Here is a 23,101-nt window from a genome sequence, read left to right as displayed (position 1 = left end):
AGCGTTTGTGTCTGTAGTGCTAGGATTGCTGTGTAATGAAGTCACAACCATAAAACTTTGTTAACCAGAATGTTCACCTTTAAAGAGGAAAACAAGGAGATAAGAGTTTGAAGCCAGAAGCAGTAAGCTGGAAACCAGGCTGGAATTAAGCATCGTAAATATTAAGATTTCCTAGAAGAACATGTACTCCTTATGTAAGTTTCAGTTTAATCAGATGGTTAGAAAGGCTATTCAGCACAAAAGAAAAATCTCATGTTTTCTTTCCTGATTACATGAGCTGCTCACCCACATCAAGGCCTTACATTCCAATCAAGCTGACTGAGCAAAGACTTTACAAGCTTAGCAAAAAATAATGATAAAAAAAAAACAAAAAAACATGGGGGTAAAAGAGCAGGTTTAGTTCAGCAAAATGTGCAGCGTAAACAGAAACATTCACAAAAGGACTTGCAGACGCAGACACGAGGAAGCTGAAGCATAACAGCAGGCGCAAACATCTTGTGCCGTTTGTTCCATCATAGCAACAGAGGAGAGCGGAAAGAAAAAAAAAAGAGGAGCAAATCAGCTGTGGACAACATCTGACAGAGGAGTTAGGGATCAGCTCTGAGTATTAACGTAACATGAGGCGAAGCTGAGGACTCGCTCTTTTGGTTTTCTTCTGCTTATCTTTTAACTCTGCGCCACTGTTTGCGTTGGAGCGGCCTGGCTGTCTGAGGTGGAGACAGAGGCTTAGCTTGCAGTTTTGCTCACCTGTTCAAACAACATCGGGGGCCGAAAGGAAGTGGCTCGTTGTGTTTTGCGAGTCTTGATAAAACCCATTAAGTTCCCGCTGAGATCTCTTGATCTAATTTTAATGATCCGACGTGACTTTGTGCGGTTTTGAAGGTTTGTGGGCCCAAAGCATAAAAAAAAATAAAAAAATAAAAAATAAAAAAAAGGTTTAAAGAATCAGCAGTAGCCCAATTTGCCAACAAAGTAACTCAAGCTGAGAGCGATGTGAGGTTATGCAGGAGCCCGTCTCTGGAAACGGGGCGACAGAGTGTGCTTGGTAGGAGCAGAATGAAAAACACGTGTCTGCTTAAGAAATACTTGGGCTGAACAAAAAGAAACAAAAAAGGAAAGAAGGGAAGATCAAAGGAGAGATGAGGAGTCTGATAGTTGGTACGCCAAAAATATATGTTAGCTTTAAATCAGCTGGCTTATCGGGATTCCTCACTGCCAAGAATCACTTCCTAGTGATTCATTCAACTTCTCACTGATAAGGTTAAAGCTGCAATGTGTAACTTTTATATAAAAAAAATATGTTTTTCACATATTTGTTAAAATGTTATGACAGTGTAAAGTGATACAGATAATCTGTGAGAAGAATCCCAGTCCTCCACCTCCTCCCTGTGCCGTGACTGGCGCCTGAACAAATGCTATACTCCTGGTCAAAAACAACCAGTCAAAGCCAGGAGGAGGGGCTTAGCGCTGTCAATCAACCTCAAGTATGCGCTGCTAAATGCGCTACTGTTTGGAGAAATAAGTTACATTTACGACAGAGCCATTTATCCGCCATCATCAGTGGCTATTAGCTAGCCTTAGCATTTATGACAAGCTCTGCTATCAGGAAGGAAAGGGGAAGACAGCGCTAAGACCCGCCTCCGGGCTCTGATTGGTTGTTTCTAGTTAGAACTGGGAGAAGGCAGAAGATTTCGATTTTTTTTCATATTTGCCTTTTAACATACTGTCATAACACAGTGAGTTTCAACAGAAATGTAGAAAAAAAAGAAATATTAAAACTGATTAAATAGGTTGTTTTACTAACAGAAATAGAAAATGTTCCAGCATCATCATTCACATTCAACCTTTATTTTTTACATTTTGTCATGTTACAACAAACATTTTGGATCCTCTCCTTACAGACAATAAACTCTAAAGAACTTTGCAAAGACTCAGTGTTGAACAGTTTTATCTAACTTTTGTGATTTATTGGATTTATTTGTGCTGATATTTGTACAGAATGTTGTATTTTATTATTGTTGTTTGCCACTGATTGTGCTCGTTTCTCAGATGTCTCTTCTTTAGGCTGATTGTCCTGCTTGCCTCTGATTGGCTGAAAGCCCTTAGACAGATTGTAACAAGCTGATGATGTCATGTAGCGGAGGCGCGTTGTGTTTTTGTTTTTATTAAATCTTCTGAATATTTTGGAGTGCTGAGTTTTTTTTTTTGTAGTTTTTTTTTCTCGTCCCTTTTTTTTTAAACTCTGAAGTTGTGCAAACTAACTTTCTCCTCATGTCTCATAAACTTAAGATTAAATACACAGAAGTTAGTTTTCGCAACTTGAGACCATGTTGTAAAAACAGCACACTTTGCCTCTATTGACTGGTAATAGCAAAGCAGCCGTTTCAGGAGTAATTGTTTTTCTTGCTACTGATTGGCTGTATTCCCACGAGCGGAAATGAGGAAGACCGTAAATGTTAGCTTCTGTTTGTAAAACCCAGTTGAGTCATTCTTCTACCAGCTAAAAAAAAACACAAAATCTCACCAAGTATTTTTTTTTTTGCCTAGTTTCTAGCGCAAATATCTCAGGCCAGTTGAAATAAGACAAAGCTCAGTTGCGAGTAACATTTTAGGAACACATGGGAACTTGTTTTAAGTCAATAATTCTTCAATATTGATAAAAGGTGTTCAGTCCTTTGACAGATTTCTTTGTTATAATGTGGAAAAATGTCTTCTATATTCTTTTACTTGTTTTGAGAAGGGCATTTCTTTTGCAGTGCTTGTCATTTCTTTCCCACTGAATGGAAATTATTATCTCAGTAACTTCCTGAGACGGATTAAAAGGAGAGTATGAAGACATTACAAGATGTTAAGAAAAGATGAAGAAAAAGTTGTGAAAATGAATTTCATTCGTTTTAGTCATACTGTGTAGGAATCTGACGGCATTTTGATTATGATTTTTGTTTTTGTTTTCGACAATCAGTTTAGAACATATCAATCATCAAATATTGCATAAGCTCAATTTAACAGATAAAACTCATATCATATGCTTTAGCATCTATTGAGATTCCTCTGGTGCTGTATATATATATATATATATATATATATATATATATATATATATATATATATATATATATATATATATATATGTATATATATGTTGATTCAGCAATTTCCAAGCCGTCGTGGCATCAAAAGGGAGGCATTACGCACGAGAACCGGTCAGTGATGCTGAACAGACTGACTGAAGGAGAGGGACGGATTATCCACACGTCTCCTTTTCTGTCTACAAAGACTCAGTGAAAAAAAACACGTCCGATCATTTCAAATACATCTTTTTTTTTCTGCTGATAGAGTGAGATTAGAATCGCTGAACCGACAGAAAATGATTCAGACAATGTGTGTTTTAGAGAGGAATCACATGTTGATCCAGTGGAATGATTGGGAGCACGAGATAGCAACGGGAGCTATAACAGGAAAACTAAAGCATGTGGTTTACTGTCTGTTTAGATTATATTGTTAAAACAGTTTTAATTTGGCAACGTACAACAACAGGATATGAGGCGAAACACAACTTTCTTGGCTAATTTTCTCATGAATGCTTTCCCTGTCTGGTCTGTCAGTTTACATGGAGAGCCATGTGTTGGTTGATTGGTCATATTTTCATTTTTTATATGATGGTCTAGTGCCAACAGGAAATGCCAAATGCCATCATCAAACTCATCAAACAGATACACATCAGTGATGTTGATCAATGTTCCTCTTGCTACTAATCAAAAGCAGCTCTAAACAAGTGAGTATTGAATTAAAGGAACTCAGTTTTGCAGTTTTCTGTGAGTTTGTTCCAGATTTGTGGTGCATAGAAGCTGAACGCTGCTCCTCCATGTTTGGTTCTGGGGATGCAGAGCAGAACCAGAGCCAGAGTCAGAGGTCTGGACATGTTGAAACAACAAGTCTTTAATGTATGTTATGGTAAATGGACTGAACTTATGTAGCACTTTTCCAATCATTTTGACAACTCAAAGCGCTTTATACTACAGTCACATTCACCCATTTGCACTCACACTTATACACCGACATGCAGATCTGTTGATAACTTTTTTCTTTTGTTGTTGTTGTTTTTTGTTTTTAAGGCAGCTAAAGATCAATGCGGCTAAACACAAACGCATGGATGAATTTCTCCAGATTTTGCTGCAATATTAGTCCTTTTAGTCCTGTAATCCTGGAAATGTTCTTCAGGTGATAGAAGACTGACTTTGTAACTATCTTTACGTGGTCAGAGTCCATCACCACACCCAGATTTCAGTCCCGATTGCTTGGTTCTGACTGTAACTGTGCCGACTCTCAAAAAGATGTGTCATTTTCCCTAAAGCTCAGTGATTTGGGGAACTACTTTAACTACCTCATCAAGGGCAACTGGTGGTTGGAAAGAAATTGTCCAACACTTAGTTAGTTTCTCCCAACTGGAGCAGGCTCTTCCCTCCCAGACTGCATGTGAGAAAATTCTCCCCCTGCTATGAAACCTCAGTCCTCGATGCCATTCTCACGGGTAAAGGCGTCAAAAAGAAAACACACCCCACCTCCTCCGAGAAGGCAGTCTGCCACGGTAGCTGTGCCTCTTACTCACACCACCCCAGGCTGCAGCCAATGGGCAAATGGATTCATTTTCGAACCGCTAACCGACGTTTACAGCAGTTGCACAAATCAAAGTGTTTAGGACATGATTGCTAAGCTAATACCGGGCATCCCTCCCAAAACCAAGAAAAATTGCTGGGTGAAAACTGCTGGATGCAAGTTGTTAGAGGCTTTGCAGTCGGGCTTCAATGGCTCTTTATAGGACCAGTCTTTCCCAGGCATGAATGTGTGCTCTGTGATGCTCTGCATGCGTAAGGGAAGCAGACATTTTGCATTAAATACAAGACATTTTTTTTTTTTTAATGAATTTTCTTGTTTCTCGAAGCCTTTAAAAGACTGAAACATGATATCTAACCAGCGGTGACTTCCTGCTGTAAACACAACAGCAGCTTTCTGGAAGCTGTTGTTCCTGAGCGTTTTCAGACATGTCCAAAGTATTTACAGGCTGCAGCTGCACTCTAGGTTTTCCGCTGACTCGGCTGGATTCAGGCAGCATGACTCAAAGTCACATCAGTGAGTTAGCTTGTGGCTGCACTAAGGAAAGTCTATACTTAGAATGTGAATGCCTCAGTAAAACTAGTCGAGACAAAGGAAATAGGAGTGTATGAGAAGTTTATAAAAGACTTGAACTGATGAAAACTTTTCCTTTTTTCTTTTTTTTAAAATATGAAGCGTTTTCTGAGATGCGCTTATTCAGCAGCACCAAATGAGCCTGAGGTTAGCTTTAGGTGAGCGTAGGTGGATGTCAGTATTTTCCAGGAACAGACCCAAAACCGCTCTTCCGGACATCTGGGCCTTACAAAACAGCAAACTCTGACCCAGTCATACTAAATCAGTTACATCATAATGTCCATATGCAGATGCATTGTTATGGTTTACAGTTTGTCACATTAAAACAGCAAACTGATGTTTTTTACTGGGATTTTGGACCAGCAAATAGTTGACCATAGTGTGAAGTGGAATTAAAGATTATGTAAAGTCAACTTTTTTGAACTTTACGTAATGCTATAACGTGATTCCTTCATCAAAACATGCCTGGAATGTTGCTTTGATTCCTTCATGCATGTTTGAGAAATCCTTTAATCTCCATGGCAACCATTCAGTTGTGCAGAACACCTGGGTGGACCTAGCCCCACCTTTAAGATAAAGCTCCTCCTCAGAGCTTCAGTTTCCAAGTTTCCACCTCACAGAACAGCTCTCCCCCAAGATTCCCCCACTCAGCTCCTTCAAACTAGCCAGCAGTAATTGGCAAACACCTGGTGGAACTGCTCATCTGCTGAACTCATTATACGAGCTGCTTCTTAGGGCAATGGTGGTAAAAACATCATTGAAGGGTTAATAGAGGAGCCATGTTGTGATGACTTCCTGAAGGTGGAGTTTCAGAAAGAGCGGGAGTTTTTAAAGAGACAGAGGCCCAATATTAAGGAGTTAAATTACAAGGTAAAAATTTATTTTCAGGCATATTTGAAATATAAATTTTTATAACAACTGAAGGTAATATAGTCACTTGATTATGCTGAATATGCCTGGAAAATGCACAATACTGATCCTTTAAAATTATAAATGTTTCTCATTTGTACTTTATATTGACACCCCAAAGTAAAATCCAGGGTCACCATTGGCTTTCAGAAGTCACCTAATATGTAATCTGATTGTTAGCTCCAGACAGCATTCAGATCTTAGCCAAATCCGCTCACAAGTCACCAGATCCACATAACAGTCAGATGAGGCTCATCAGCCCCCTGACACGTGCAAAAAACATTTAGACTCTGATCCGGTCCAGTCTGGGCCAAATGAGCCTAAAAAATGAAATATGAATTGCGTGTCTGTGCCACATCTGGGCCAAAAGCAGTATTTCTATAACACCTGTTCCAGATCAGTAATCCAGAGCCACGTCGGTTATGCACCTTTGGAAAATAAGACCCCGGCCCTGGTCTGTTTACGAGTGCGGGACCAAATGCTCACCTTTATTCGGCCCAGAGCTGGAGTAGATCACTTTTTACTGTCAGTGAATTTTCCCAAGTTCTCTAACATCTTACAGAGTACTGCTTAATCCAACAGAATGAAACGACTGCAAACCAAACAAGACATGACCATCCACCTAGCCTGACTGAACAGAGAGAAGCAGCTACAGACTAAAGGTAACTCTGGAAGGTCTCCAGAGGTCCACAGCTCAGGTAGGAGAACCAGTGGACAGGACAGTAATTGGTCTGGTATTCCACAGATCTGACCTCATCAGGCGAGTGGCATGAAGAAAGCTATTGCTGAAAGTAACTTGCTTGGCTTTCATGTAAACTTGTGACACTGTGTGCAGTGGAAAACTAAAGGCTTCCACATACTCGCCCATACTGTGCACATTCTGAAATTGACATTGAATACATTCGGGAGGATAGTGCACATTAATGAGCATTTCTCTAAATGTGCCAGAATTAGCCAAAAGGTTATTTTTCATCTGTTGATCCTAGACAATGAGTAATTGTCTTGCTAAAAAACAAAAGTTGTACAACACAAGGTTAAAATGACTTAACTACACAAATTTGATCAATTAATACAATCAGCACCAATAGTTAATTCAAAACAAAAGAAACTACTACGACACAATTATGTCCGTGAACAGTTAAGTCTTCATAGTCACACATACCAATTCTGTGAATGTATTGTGATAAATTCCTTCTTAGTATTCATCCACAATCTGAATGAATACTAGCAGGTTTGATGAGACGGTTGGGTGCATGACAGCCACCACACACCACTTTTTGTGCCACACAGAGTGGGAGTCTGGATGCTACCTGTCCTTGCAACTGTTTGAGCCGACTCTCACTCTTATCAGCTCGTAGTCACAGTCTACGGCGCAACACCGTGTATGAGTGCAACACCTTAAATTGAGTGAAATATGAAGTATGTGGGGGCCGGAACGCTGGACAGCACCCTGAACATACCTGCCCCGTGGTGAAACATGGGGACGGCAGCATCAGGGTTTGGGAATGCAGACCCAGCCACAAGCGTCATGTGGTATGCTCCCCAAACAAGCTGTTAGCTTTCTGTTAATTTCCTAAAGACAAATCTTCGACATGTTTCCTACCATTGACCACAGTCAGAAACCTAATGTTAAAGATCTCATATTTCTGCAAAGCTAAAAACCAAAGCACAAAATAATGACCTAATTCCTCACTAATAAGACTGGCACTTTCCAAACCTACTCCCCAATGACTCAGTTCCACCCAGTCAGCCGTTCGGCCATTGGCCACCACTGTGCCCTTCGCACGCCAGCCAGCCAGCCGTGCATCTCAACAAGTCCAGCCCCGAATGCCAGAGCCATGACATGACTTCATCATCCCAAGTCTGCAGTAAATACATCTGGAGAACTCTTTCTGGGTCACAGCATCAATACCTTCCCTCAACACGATCCCCTGGTCCTTTTCTTCTCTTTCGACGACCTCTCCTTTTTGCAAAAATCCACCTTTTCCGTAACACTGCCCACACCCCCAGTGGCATGTTTTTCTTAGTCTTGGCGCTAATTAGGAATAACCATGTTAATGAGTGCAACTTTCAGGGTAAAACTGCAAATGAGCTTAAAGACCATCAGGTTAAAGAGCCATGAAAAACAGATGTTAGCATATAAAAGCATTTAAAGAGATCCCCCTCCCTGTACATGCAAAGCGTTCATTTCCCTGTTGCGCATTTCCATATTTTGACATGTCACAAACACAGTCTTCAATGCGATTTGTTGACATTTTATTTGATAGACAAACAGAAAGCAACACACGTCTGTCTGTGTCCTATAAACTGACTCAGATTGTGCGGAAGGTCAACTCCTCCAGAAGACAGAGGCATGTTTCCAATGAGCTTCCCACCTTTGAAGTCCACAAATGATGTCTGTTTAGTCAACGTCCCCATCAGAGTGGCCACCAAGACACGACTCCTAATTATAGTGTCTCACAATAGGGAAGGATTCTGTTTTCTTATTTGCTGCATATGTCAGTGTTTACCTCGCAGACACACACCGAACGCAGTCCTGCACATCTGTGGAGCACTTCTATTTTTTTTTGTTTTGTTTTGTTTCTGCAGGTCCACCGGGGCACTAGGACCGATTACATGGATTAAACTTTTGAAAATATGCTTTACACAAAGCCGGCAGGTTGAGCGGCTGTAAATATCGCCGGCATGCTAAGCTGTGTGAAGCTTATTGTTTTCCGTTTTACAACGGGGAACCAAAATCGGGGCCTTAGGAGGTGCTGCGTGCAACATGTTGCTCTCCAAATGAAGACCAGATTTTCCATAAACATTGTTGCTTCCTGTGCACTCTTGTTTGTCTCCTCCCCTCTGGCTTTGCTCCAGTATTGTAAATTAGAAGAAAAAAAAAAAAGAAGGGCCAACATAGGAATATAATTTAAATAATCTGGTGGTTAAAAACAGATTTCTGCAGCATAGTCCACTGTGACCTAAATGTTCAAAGTAATAACAAAAAGATTAAACAGGATAAACCTTAAAACATAAATAAGTTCTCCAAGTCAAAATTTGAAAAATGTGGCGTGTTTTCATATTTGACCCTCACCCCCTCCCTTACTGGAGTTACAGCTGCAAGTGTTTTGGGTAAATCTTTACCAGCTTTGCGCCGTCTGGAGGCTTTTTTGCCAACTTTGTTTATGCAAAATCACTCCACCTCCAGTGAACGTCAATTTTCAAATCTTGCCACAAATTGTCAATTGTTTTTTTTGGTTCTGGACTTTGAGTCCAGAACTAAGTGTAAAGCAGTGGTCTCATACTCCAGTCCTGAGGGTCGCTGTCCTGCAACTTTTAGATGTTTCTCTCTCTGCTTCAGCACACCTGGCTCCAGCATTAGCTCATTAACAGAGCTCTGTAGAGCTGGACTGCATGCTAGTGCAACTGTTTTACCATTTAATTCAAGCATGTAGGACAAGGGGCACATCTAAAAGTTGCAGGACTCTGGCCCACAGGGACTGCAGTGAGACTACTGGTTTAAAGTCTTCTGTAGTTTTCCACATACGCTGGCGTACTGTGCATATTCTGCGAGCCGCATGGACTCAGCGCACACTGTCCCATGTACGGCTAAGATTTCATAGTTGAGTGTACAAATTGCATACATTTCTCAGGAAAGATTCCTTCATTTCCCATAATTCAAATGGATACTACCAAGTTTGACAAGCCGATTGGGTGTCTAACCTCGTTTCTTCTCCACCAGGGAGGCCACTCCACACCTGTCAGTGCAGCAGAGTCTTAACTGCTGGGTGTCATCGTAACTTTTTGTGCCGCTCCTGATGCCCTGTGGGGCACCATGGATGTGGCAGTAGTTTCCTGCTGTCCTGGCAAGACCATCTTTGTACTTAGCTGCATCCTGATGTAGTTTGAAGGAGATGTTGTTCCACAACACCCACTGTGTGGTGTAATTGTGGGTGTAGAAAATTGGATTTGTCATGAGAAGTCCTGGTTAATACATGGGATAAAGCAGTGGTTCTCAACTGGTTCCCAACACAACCCCTTGTTGACAAGCTACAATCCAGTCAACAACATTTTTCAGTGTTTTTTACATTCGGTCTCTTATTAAATCATTGCCACCTGTTTTCATGCTAAATGCAACATATATAAGTGTTAAGTTCAGGAGATAATCTGAGAACTGAGCATGTTTTGCTCCTCTTGCGACCTTCGTAGTGTGGAGTTGCAGTAGAAAAAGCAGCTCTGATGTCAGACTCGGTGTTCAGTCTGTTTCTGTGTTTCCTCTTCAGCTGAACCAGAGCAGAGCAACCACTCTTGCAGAGACGGCTAGCGCTGAATGCAACAAGGATAGAACAGAAGGATACCCGTTGATTGCAGAGCAGCGGCAAATTTTAGCGTGCAGTCACATGACGACCCCAGCAGCTGACTCTGAATGTTGCCCGGCAATGTGAACATTTCCAGATTCTCCTTTTGTTTCTCAGGAGAATCGTAGCTAATATTCTACGTCATGCCAAAGTTTCACCATACTCACTGAGCATGTGCAAACAAACTTCGCAAGTCTTCTATGGTTAGAAGCGATTGGCATCAACACTCATACATGGCTTTCTTGTCACTTACAGCAAGAAGTGTGGATAGAGGAAACACAATAGATTATTTTTCTTGCCTTTTTATGACCAATCAAATGCCCACCAGTTGAGAGGCTGGTGTGCATATGCAGAGAAAACCCTGTTTATATAAATTAAAACGTTTACATTTTCATTATGATATTTTGAAGCAAGGCAGAAAATCCTTCTTCAGTTGTCGGGTGTAATGTGGAGGCTACTAGACTGTTAATATGGATAGAAAACAGCCATATGAACTATTAGCTAGCTTGTTAGCTAACTTAGCTGTGTTAGCTAACAGAGCTAATAAATCCCCACCAACTTTGAGTCATTGGTATGGCAGCATGTTAGGTGAGACAAAAAGAAACAGCTACACAACGATGTGTAAACGTTATGACAATACTGCGATTGGCCTTATTATTTTTTCATGACACCAAAGTCGGAATCTGCTTTTTAGCTTCCTATTAGCGCTCAGCTAAGTCGTTATTTTACCACTTTTAAGGTATCAAGATTGCAGCGCTAGCTGAACATCTAAAACACTCAGTGGTCAAACCTGGACTGGATTAATCTACACAAAACAGTTTCTATAAAACATAGTTTGTAATCTGTGAAACTTTTGCTAGATTTTTAAAAAAAACAACAACACAAAAACAAAAAAAAACAAATCGGTACAGAATAATTCAGTTCAGGTTTAATCAGTCTAAGTGCTATAGACTGAATATTATTTCAGTGTGTACTGAAATAATATTCTTTGCTTGAATAGGCCATAAGTCAGATGACTGTGCCTTTTGTTTTTAGGCCGAGTACAGAAAATACTGCAAGATTTTAAATGTAATTTCATTTCTTATGTGACCGTGTGTTGTCAACTCGACAATCTGTCTCCAAAGTCATCTTTCAAATACAACACTAAATAGAGAAAACTAGATCAAACTAAATATCAACTCCCTTCTGATTGAAAGAAAAGTCTCTAAGAGAGGTTTATGGAAAATTTCCCCCTTCAAATCAGAGGATCATTACAATAAATGTAATTTAATTATTCAGAAAAAGTACTGTGAAGAGCAATTAGATAACAACCTGCAAACCTTAGCTTTAAGAAACATTGTGGAGTCTAAATATCACAAGATCTCATAGCATGAACTCATTACACCCCTATTTTTTCACTTTTCATTTCTTCCAGTCACATTATACTCTATAATCCAAGTCAATAATAGACATGACATAGACAAGCTATTACACTGAACAATGTGGGTCAAAAGTTATTACTTTGGTGTGGCCTTTGGAGTATATTTTAGGTGGATGTGGTTCATCTGAGTTGTTCTTTATTTCAGTCACTAATCTGAATGGAAAAGAGGTTGTAAGGTTGGTGTAAAATGACGGAAACCAGACACACGGAAAACAGCGAGCACTCCAGAAGTGTCTCTTGTATTTATATTCTCTCCAGCTGCGGAAGTCCAGTGCTGAGATGTCACCTAGCCACAACATTTTTCCTATGTGGGCGTACAGCACGGAAAAGAAAAGAGTGGTCAGTGACGGGGTCACTGAGGTAAAAAGAATCTCTACCTTTAGGGAAAAAACCCGACATATTTGAGGGTTTGCTTTTTCTTTGGGAATGATGTGACCTGATAGTTTATGACAGTGGAGTTGAAGAGGTGGACTATGGAAGGCCAAAAGTGCCACAATTCAGTAGACATATTTCTGTTTGCATAATTACTTAGACATCTCACAATAGTTTTTCAAATAAATAGATATTAAGTGTCATTACTACTTATTAAATAAATCAAACTAGAACAAGAACTTAAATTAAAATGTATTATGATCTCTGCGACCTATCAATTTGTCTTCAGCATGTGATTGGTTAGCCTGTCTAGCAACTCAACCTCCGACCAATCATGTTGACCAGGGCTGTTAGCCCAACTGACTGACAGATGAACTAAATATGACATTTACAGCAGCACGTCTTTGTGAAATTAAAAATTAAATGACAAAACAATTGTGTGCTTTTTGTAAATAAAACATATATTTCTTATATTGTGTAACTGATAACATATTTGATGAATTAGGCATTTTCCTTATATTTTATTCAATGACGAATTACATAATGTAGGTCAGAAAAATGAAATAACAGCGCAGCTATTTAAAGAAACAAGTGAGGTATGTCCTTTTATGAATGGTAATATTTCATCAACGTAAAACAGAAAAATTTCCTCTTAAAAGTAGTTCCATGTACAACTAATGAGACCTGAATTTCAACACGTAGAAAACACCAAATCTGTACTGAGTGGAATGGGTTGGTTTGACAATGAACATTCAACACTGGACAGAGATTCTTTAAAACACATTTTGAGATTTATAAAACTAAACGTAGAGACGAAAAAGAAGAAAAACTGATAAACTGGAAAACTGCTAGAAAAACTAATAAAATGCATATTTTTGTGTCTACATTTCTTTGTAGACACAAAAAAATTATTTGTATTTTTATATAAAAATTGTGTGCGCACAACCAAATATACATTATTTTGTACCCTTCAAGCATTTCAATAAAGATTTAATGTTTCATTAATATATTGAATTTCAGCATGTTTGGCCCTCCATACACACCGATTTTGTGGCTCTCACGTCATTGCTGCTGCTTTTCGCTTCGTCAGCAAAACTCCATTCAGTTTACCAGCGTCATTGCTTGAGGCTGCAGATGCTTACCAACCAACACAAATGGCCGATTAACTTTAAACATGGTTTAAAACGTAACTTTCTAACAGTCACCAGTGTTATTTTATGTTTGGATGTAAGACGAAAGCTTTCAATGTTCTAACATTAACTTTTTTTGGTAAACTTGTGCTGCTTTGTTGCTGAATTCCTCAAGAATTTTGCCCTAGTTTTCTCCTCATGCTTACATTTTTCACTTTTTTTTTCCTCCGAATGAAGGCAGGAAAATCCAAACCAAAGAGGGAAAAACTCACTGTGTCTGTGAGCGTTTGACAGTTTTACAACAACATTCTGCTTTTTTCTTAGATTTTAGTGCCTTTCAAATGACCAGCTGAATCGGTTCCACTTACTTATCGAGCACAAAGTACAGGTCAAAGGCGCCGTGACAGGAGCTCTCCTCCTCTTCCTCTTCTTCCTCCTCCAGCAGCTCCGGCTCCCCTCTTGCTGATGGAGAAGAGAGCAGAAATAATCCGACCAGAACCAGAACCGGACGCATGTTCAGCACAGTTCTCCAAACTTTTACTCCTTTGTCTTTTGCAGGAACACAAAAAAAGTTACGTTTTTCTCTCCGCAAGTGCTCTTACGGAAGGTTCGGCTAGTGGAAAAGAAAAGTCTTTCAGCTTAAAGCTCAGTGCATAACCACGACCAGTCCAGTGACAGTCTCAGATGGAGAGATGCTTTTTCTCAGATTCAGAAGAATTGCATTTTTTTTTCACCCCCTTCCCGCACATCCGAGAAAAACATCCAATGTCATCTGAAGAAATGATTTGTTTTTAAAAAGCAGTGTTCTGCCAAGGTCTCAGTTTGGAGGTGAAAAATGCCGAATGGGATCTGGGCTCTGCAGAGCGTTGGTGTTTGGCGCTGGAAGAAGTGGGAGCACATGGGACAGACTTCACTGAAGTGGCCCAGGTTTCATGTTTCATCCTGAGGAGGAGAGACAGACGGGGGAAAAAATGGGTAAAGATCCGATTTTGCACCTCCCTCATGGCTGACAGGAGACTTTTACCAGGGAATGGGATGGGTCGACCCAACAATGCTCCAGAGTGATTATTACAATCCTTTATCAGCACAGGATCTTCTTCAACACCTTTCTTTACACTAAATTAAGCTTAGCTGTTCATATAGCCTTTGATTTTCTTACTACGTACACTGCAAAAACACAAAAATCTAGAATGTGTTTTTGGACTAGTTTTTGGTGCAAATACCTTAGCACACCTGAAATAAGACAAGGTAACTTTTCAGTAAGATATAGGAGCTTGTTGTAAGTCAAAGATTCATTAACACTGAAGAAAAAGTACTTGTTATTGTAGAGTTACCTGTAAGTGTGTTTTGTCTTATTTCAAGTGTGCTAAGATATTTGCACAACAAACAAGACTTGGTAAGATTTTGTGTTTTTGCAATGTAGAGCTATATTTCCCTATTCTTGGAAATATAGCTTAATAAACAAAAGGCTGAAATAACTGAAGTAGCACTTTTGCAGAAAGGTTACCGTACAATAGGATTTTTGGCTTTTGTCAAGAAACCTCACACTAAGGAGAACTGTACATGTTTAGCTTACCTTTACAGTGTCTGATAAGTCAAACACCGTGTTACAAACAAGTCTTTGATAAGTCAAACATCATAGATATTCTCACATATTTTCATGACTGTGGCTAAGGTGACATAAAAATATAAACTATTATCAAGAGTCAGTTACTGGCTAAAATAATTTTAAGGCAATCAGAAAATAAATACATGTACATAAATGAATATCAAATTTTGTCCTGATAGAAAGTGAAGCTTTGTCCTATTGGTGGGAAAAGTTAGTTCTCCCAACCAGTGGCGGAGCCAGAGGGGGGGCCAGGGGGGCCAGTGCCCCCCTGTCATCTGATTGGCCCCCCCAGATGATTGACATGCAGCAACAGCACTAGGTTATTCCTGTACATATTTGGAATCATTCTAAGTCAACCTAATATCTAAAGAAGAAAAACAATAATAAATATATGAAAAGAAAATGTATAAAACTTTATATAAGTCCATGTGACATAAATAAATAGATTTATATCAGGCGCGATACCAGCCTTCTTTATACTTGTACTTATAAAAACTCCTGGGTGTTTCAGTTGTGCTGCTGTGGTGCAACTCAAAGGCTAAAGCACTTCATACCTGGTGGTGATGGTAAAACACCAATAAGTTATTTATTGATCCTCCACAAAAAAAGAGAAAAAACCGAAGAGGGGCCGACAATGTTCGTAGTTTGGAGCAGAGGTTGCGCTAGAGTTTTTTCATTGTCCGTCAAAGAAAAAAATCATTTTATTTCCAATTTGTAGTCATCAAACAAAACATTTATTATTTCTCTGCGAGAACGTTTTTGAAATCAGGTAACATTTCACGAAATTATGTGATTAGAATACGGCAGAACTCTGATCATTTCCTGATCCCGCACTGACTTCCTTCAGGGGGAGAAAAACCCTGCAGAAGCGGATCAGCTGCGCTAGACGCTCCAAAGCCTCTGGTCCGTTAAAGCGTCCAGATCAGAGGTGATTCTCTGACAGATATTGTTCTTAGTCTGATTAATAATGAGCTCCACGATGTTCTCAGTGCGTAAAGTTGAAACTGTCTGAGCACCAAGTGTCAGCTGCGCTTGATCACAGTCTGATCAGAAACCAGGGGATTGCTCTCTGTTCTTATCAAGACGAGGCTGAGGAGGGAATCTGACATATTAACTCAGTTAAGTTTTTACTGGTTTTGTTTTTAAAACACCATTAACGTAAGCAGTGTAACTATATATTGTATATTTGGCGTTTGTCATCTCATGTGTGATTAATTGGAGTTTAACGGTGGAGCATTTATTGCCCAGCGCTCTGCGCTTGTTTCTGCCTAACGAATCTGCACTTTAATTTCTTTCCTCTCTCAACAGTCAGCTGTTATTCCTCTACTTAAACTACAATAAGTAGATCACATTCTTTTTAGGTTTTCTCTGTGTGCTCCAAACTGATTAAATGTAAACTAATTAGAAGCCCGAACCACCATCAGGCAAATAATTCTGGTCCGACCCGGACTATTTTTACCTGTCAATACCTGTCCAAACAGAGCTTCCTAACCAAGGTGTCCATAACTCTTCAACACGCTTCCGGTCAGAAAGACGCATTTAGTTCATTGTCCATGAGATGATATTCAGAAAGGATCTTTAATTTGATTGATTTTAGTTTCCTGCAATGAACTCTTTGCGTAAAAGTCTATCATATCTCCATGTGCGCCAGTCAAAGGTGTTAATTATAACATGTCAAATGACAGAGGGGCTTTAAAAATAACCAAATATTCAGTTTGGTTATTTTTTAAAATTATATATATATATATATATATATATATATATATATATATATATATATATATATAATATGTGTGTGTGTGTGTGTGTGTGTGTGTGTGTGTGTGTGTGTGTGTACACACACACACATGTGTAGTCCTGGCCCCCCAACTTTAAAAGTCTAGCTCTGCCACTGCTCCCAACCCCAAACCACTAGACTATTGTATTACACAACATGGTATTTAGAGGAAGCTAATGTTAAAGTGCTAAAGAGCTAACTTCAATTAAAAGGATCTTTTCCCTTGGCCATGTTTTATTTTGTTTCTGTAGGTTTCTTGTTTGAAATTCAGTGATTGCAAAAAAATAAAAATAATAATAAGTAAGGGACAACATGAGAAGAGGAAACGAAACTTGAAGAAAGCGTGAATATAAATGTCTAAGTACTTGAAGAATTCTTAACAGTCAATAACCAAAACCTCAACACAGATGTCAAACTTTATTCAATTGAATGTTTACAAAACACCAAGTAAATTAGAATTCATCAGGAAAAAATGTATTCAGTGGAAGCTAAGTGCGCTAAACGTTTTCAGAGTTAGCATAACGCTAAGGAAGCTAAGTGCGCTAAACGTTTTCAGAGTTAGCATAACGCTAAGGAAGCTAAGTGAGCTAAACGTTTTCAAAGTTAGCATAATGCTAAGGAAGCTAAGAATGCTAAGTACACTAAATATTTTCACAGCTAGCAAAGCGCTGAAATGCTGAATAAAAATTGGTTCAACTATTAGCAGATTAGCTTCAGTGCGCCCAGAACTGCTCTGTCCCAATCTGTTCTGCAGCTAACAGTTTTTTTTCTAGGATTGCCCTCTGTTAACCTCTAACCATCTTCAAGCATTCTTGACCTTGTTGTGAAAAGCATCACCATAGCCTGATTCTGCCTCTGCCGTGTTTCATGCCTCGGACGGTGTGCTCACACTGATGTCTAAAACTAGTTTTCTTCCACAGTTTGTGTTTAGCATGTAGATCAGACCAGAACTTTGAGCTTTGGTTCCATCTGATCAGAGCTCCTTTTACATGTATCCTTATGGCTTTTCTTCTTGTGACTCTTCAATACTGTGCAAATGTGTGGAAGAGGCTAAACTCCATAGGCAACATTAATGGCTTTCTCAAATCTTTTCTCCACTTAAATAAGAACAAAACTGAATGGATTTTGATTGACGCTTCCAGTATTTCACATAGAATTTCTCTCAGATTAGGTTTTTTGTACTCGCTCTCCAACAAGCTGGTAAAAAAAAATCTAACACTCAACCTTGATTGTAGCTTAAAACTCCATAAACAGTTTGATTCTGTTGCTAAAACAAGCTTCTTTCAGCTCTCCCTGCTTTCTAAAGCACAGGCACTCATTGTAGTGATCTGGAGAAAGTCTGCCATGTTGTTAGCTCTTGACTTGATTACTGTAATGTTTTATAAGTCGCCATCAATCAGTCTGTAATTTTATATATATATAATTATTTTTATTTTTTCATTTCTTTTTACCTTCTTTTATCATAGTTTCATTTTTAACTAGTGCTCATTCCGTTTTATTGCACCCTGCAATTATTTATTTTGTAAAACACTTTGTTCAAGACACTGCTGGAAGGTGATGCATAAATAAAGTTTATTATTTTTAATTATCATCTCCAGTAAACCTAGCATGCATGTTTTGGACTGTAGCTGGGAACTGGTGTATTGGGAAAAATTCTAATTTGTTATTACCTGATTTATTTTCTGTCCACAGTTAATTTTCTTTTCTTTTTCTTCTGAGAAATATTTGCTTGTAATGGACCTTTAATCTGCTCCTGTTTAACTCTTCACACAGACAATCTCATGAAGTCGACTTCATACCCAACATCATCGCCACCACAGTCGTCAACACTTTGTCCCCTACTTGACAAATTTATTGTTTACTCTTGAACCCAAGCGTAACTTTGCTTAAACCTATATAACTTTAATTTTAAGACAAATTTAACATTTTTACTCTAAAGGACCTCCAATTATTTTTGTGCATTAGTACAAATAAACTTGCATTGCCTTTGTGTTTAGTGCCAAAAGGTGCAAGAGTCTAGGAAATGTTTTGGACTGAATTAACTCTTAAGTTGCATTTCGAACATGTTTTTTTTGAAAGGAACTTTTTGTTTACTCTTTACATTAAATTAAAATGAGGCACACACTTATGAGCCATTTTTATTGGGTCTCACCCCTGGAATTGATACAACCCACGTAGGTCCAAATGACGTGAAATTTACGACAAACATCATTTTACATCCACAGTTACGACTTCACATGTGGAGACGTTAGATATTTAAAGTGATTATTTTTCAAACCTGACATACCAAGCGCACAGCATAACAAAGGAAAAGCAAATGTTGAAGGTATATTACATCCACTTTCTCACTCACACATGCAGTAAAACTCACATTTGCACAAGAATTACAATAGTTTTTCCACTTCCATTCATTTTGCGGAAATAGCCGTCATTACCCTACGTACAACCGAACCTCTACATTGCAAAAAACAACAAGGTTTAAGTATTTTGAGAACTAGGAACAGCATACTCTGACCTACATTGTTCTCACAAACAAGCCCAGAATTCATTGCCAAGGGGAAACAGAGATCTCCACGGCACGAAGTTTACTGCTGGCCTCCCAGGTGCTTGTTTAAGATGCCCTTGGCCACCTCAAGGGCAGCTTCAGCCGCGGCGGGGATGTGGGGTGTGATACCCACTCCCTCCCAGGCTGGCCCAGCTGAAGTCTCGGAGTGGACCGTGGGGATGCTGAGGAAGATGTTGCTCTCACCAACAGGGAAGACCTTTGGTGGGTGGGAACCCCCGGTAGTGGTCTCGCCAATAATCATGGCGCGGCCTAGCTTTTTCATGATGTAAACGAACTCCTCCGCGGCGCCCGCCGTAGCCTTGCTGGTCAAAATGATTAGGCTTTTCTTGTAGCCATACCTTGCACCTGAAAGAATGGTTGAAATCAAGTTGGATAACTCTTAGTTGACTTCCTTCACTGTAGCAAAGTTCTTTTTTTTTTTTTTTTCACAATAATGCTAATTGTCTTTTTATTACCAGTAAGTTCGTCCAGAGTTCGCAGCTCAGTTGTGGTTCCAGATGATCTGTCGTAGAGTTTATCCAGAAGAATCTCCTTGTCCCCATCGAAGAAGTAAGAGCAGAAACCCGCTATGGCTGTTGTCGGTCCACCAAGGTTGTTCCTGCAAATCAAAGAAAAACAAAAAAAGAACATTTTTGTTTCCGAACCTTTACTTTTTTACGCATTCGAGAAAGGCAGGGTCCCACAGAAACTCAGAGAATAAGCTAAGTTCAGTTGTCTTTGTTGAGATGGCAATACACATCATTAGCTACAATTTACACATGAGCTAAAAGAAAGGCAGGAAAGAAAACCCACCTGAGGTCAATGATCAGAGCATTTGTGTTTACAACTTTGTTCCAGATGTGCTCCACAATAATCTGGGCAATCGGCTTGACTTCTTCAAAGTCTCCGAACATGTCAAATCGGAGATAGCCAATGTTGTTTTCGAACACATCAGTGTGGAAGGAGATTTTGATCAGCTCAATGTACATCTCTGGAGAAAATTCCTGCAAAACAAACACAAACAGACATTTGCATCACAAAGACATATCACATTAAAATATTTTTGAACTTACTTTCTGATGCTTCCAGATTGAAGCATCTGAAAGCATTTGTACAACTTAATGTACTTCATATTTAAAGAAAGTTCTCTTTAAGCCATCTTCAGTTGGAGATTACCCAAAAGTTTTTAAACTTATGCTGTCTACCTTTAAAGAACCTTTGACAACATGTCAGTCAAACAATGAAAGAAAAAAATCGATTTACCATTGGTGGTAGGGCTGGGGTGTTGGTGGCGGTCTGCAGACTCTTGTCACCAGAAAGGGTCTTGAGGTCAGCTGACAGCTTTGTCTCCAGACTTTCTTTAGAAACAACACTGCTGAATTCTCCATTTGCCAGAAGCTCTCTCAGCTTCTCTGCAACATCTGCTCCAACACTCTCAAAGGCGTAATTGTTGGCAATCAAGCTGGCTGATGCCTCAATGATGCCTGGAACTTGAACTCGGAGGTTGATAATCCTGATTGCAGTAGCAAGGGCATCTTCAGCACCGACTTCCACATCTGGGGTCACACCTGTCAGCTCCCAGGTTGAGCCTGTAATAGGGTTGATGGACTTTGCAGTAGGCAGCGTAACGTAGAAGTCGGTGTCGCCCACTTTCAGTTTATCGACTTTCACTGAGCCCCCAGCGGTCTTCTCACCAACAATGGTGGCTCTCTTCAGGTTCTGGAAGCAATAGGCAACATCTTCAGAGATGCCCTTTGTGTTTTTGCTAGTGAGTACAATCAGAGGCTTGGTTACACTGTATCTCTCCCCCAACAGCGTGGACATAGACATCAGCTTAGTGGTGGTATTCGAGGGTCGGTCATATATGCTGTCAATGTGAATCACAGGCTCGGCTTCGGTGAAGTAAGAGATAATGTAAGGGATGCCAGAGATGTCCCCGCTACCGGTGTAGCGTAGGTCAAAGATCAGAGCTGAGGTGGGCAAGATTTTATTCCAGACAAGGTCTACAAGTAAAGCACCAACCTTCTCAGCAACCTCCTCCCCAATGATGTGATCAATTCTCAGGTAGCCAATGTTACCTTCCAGGATGTCTAGCTTGATGGATGACTGGAGAATAGTAACAAGCTGGTCAGGGGGCAGCGGTGGCATCTCCGGGTGAACCGCAGGAATATAGTTTGGCTCATAGGAGACCGTCAGCCGTGGATCACTCACGGTGGTTTGGACTCCATTGCTTAGGACGTCGGCCAGTAATCCGCCGTCTGGGATGTCGAGTACTTCAGTGTTGCTTGTGGCTGCTGCAATGTCTTCCTTCATCCCCACCAGCTTCTCTGGTGAGCAGTAGTTGTTCATGACAATTTTTGCCAAGTCTTCAATAATGCTGGCTTGAAACGAGGCATGCAGAAAAGAAACATTCCCCAAAAGCAGCAAAGATGCCACCAGAAAAAGAGTCTTTACCATTTTTTTTGTCTGAGAAAAAGTGAGCATATAGGAAAGTTTGAAGCTGAACCTCCGTCTCAAGTTCGGTCCTTTGACAAGTGGCACCGATTTGGCTGTAAGGTTTCTGATAACATCTTTATAAGAGGATTTACTCCGCAATAAACTTTTAATCGCATTATCCTGAGTGTTTGCGGAAGAGAATAACAAACAAGCTATGTGCTATGTATGTGTAGTAACAAGGTGTTGGCAGGGATCTTGGTCTTTGCACAATGTAGTCTGGACAGTTATTTAAGGCTTTCTGTGCCAGGTAATCACTGTTTTATAACAGAAACATCTAGAAGGGTTGTAAGGGTTCACAAACATTCATTGTTCCTTAATAAGTCGTTCGATTGCCAAAATGCAATTTGAAATCGTCTGTAATTTTCACCTATTAATGCGTTGAATGAGTTTTATTGCATGTTTAATTTGAAATCAGAAGAAAAAAAACAACAACTAAACTTCAGGTATTGCAAGAACAATACCTGTAAGAAACAGGCAGCTAATCTATTCCTTACTTTTAAATAACTAAAACAATTACTTCAGAGACATAACAATTACTGTTTGATTCATTTTACACATTTATTTGCAGTAACATAGTAGAGTTGAGGTGAACAGAAACCACAGGTTTGCTTGATAAGAGCTCCCTCTTCTGGACATTTGAGCACAAAATAACTTTCTCTGAACAGAAGTAAAAACATTAACTTAACCAAGTTAACTCAGGAAATTACATTTAGCCAGTGAAATACTGGAGGCCCAACCACAGGCACTGATAACTAGGGGAATTCACATAACAAAAAGTAAATAAATGAGCAAAAGTAAAAGGGAAAGCCTCCCAAAAACCAGAGGAACATGTCACTCTAACTAAATTATCACTAATATTAATTAGTGAAAAGTCGGGATAAATTATCAGCGGTTTTACATGTCAAATAAAATCAAACTAATTTATTTATATGTACATATGTAATACATGTTTTTTTTTCTGTACCTGATGATGAAACCACACTTCTTTTATTCATTTACTTTGGGATAATGTGGAACATTTCAGTTTGACCAAAAGTTGACACAAAGTGATGATTGCCAAGGAAAATGTAATAAGCATATATGAACTGAAAAATAAACCAATAACTCACATAACCAGACTTTTAATGTGGATGGGCAAATTTCACATACAAAGATGAAAATCCTTCTAATTTAACCACAATCTCAATCATAAAAATCTTTTCAGAAGGACTCAAAACACAGATGCCATAAACCTCATGAAAAGTACCAAAATTATTATTTTCCTATGGTTTTAAGCCAACTACCTCTTCTTATGTGCTTTATATTGCTGGAATTCA

At 39.4% G+C, this 23,101-nt stretch overlaps 2 protein-coding genes across 2 annotated transcripts in view; both read right to left on the bottom strand.

Annotated features, from left to right (window-relative positions):
• The window catches only part of antxr1c (ANTXR cell adhesion molecule 1c), a 45,938-nt gene extending 31,640 nt beyond the window's left edge, over positions 1-14,298 (bottom strand). Inside the window, exon 1 of the mRNA XM_081600664.1 lies at positions 13,727-14,298. Coding sequence (XP_081456790.1) covers positions 13,727-13,872 — 146 coding nt within the window. The 5' untranslated portion in view covers positions 13,873-14,298. The remainder of the gene's footprint in view (positions 1-13,726) is intronic.
• Positions 14,299-18,868: 4,570 nt separating this feature from the next.
• On the bottom strand, positions 18,869-21,843 carry rbp3 (retinol binding protein 3). Its single transcript, XM_008437922.3, has 4 exons — positions 20,553-21,843; positions 20,103-20,293; positions 19,766-19,908; positions 18,869-19,655 (listed from the first exon to the last, which is right to left on the bottom strand). The coding sequence occupies exons 1-4, from the start codon at positions 21,771-21,773 to the stop codon at positions 19,330-19,332; spliced, it is 1,881 nt and encodes a 626-aa protein (XP_008436144.2). The 5' UTR covers positions 21,774-21,843; the 3' UTR covers positions 18,869-19,329.
• Between the last annotated feature and the right edge of the window lie 1,258 nt (positions 21,844-23,101).

This window comes from Poecilia reticulata, chromosome 19 (genome assembly GCF_904066995.2).
Source record: "Poecilia reticulata chromosome 19, P_reticulata-male-v2, whole genome shotgun sequence".
In the NCBI taxonomy this organism is placed as follows: Eukaryota; Metazoa; Chordata; class Actinopteri; order Cyprinodontiformes; family Poeciliidae; genus Poecilia; species Poecilia reticulata.
Note: the sequence above shows the minus strand (reverse complement) of the source record. Positions and strands in the feature narration are given on the sequence as shown.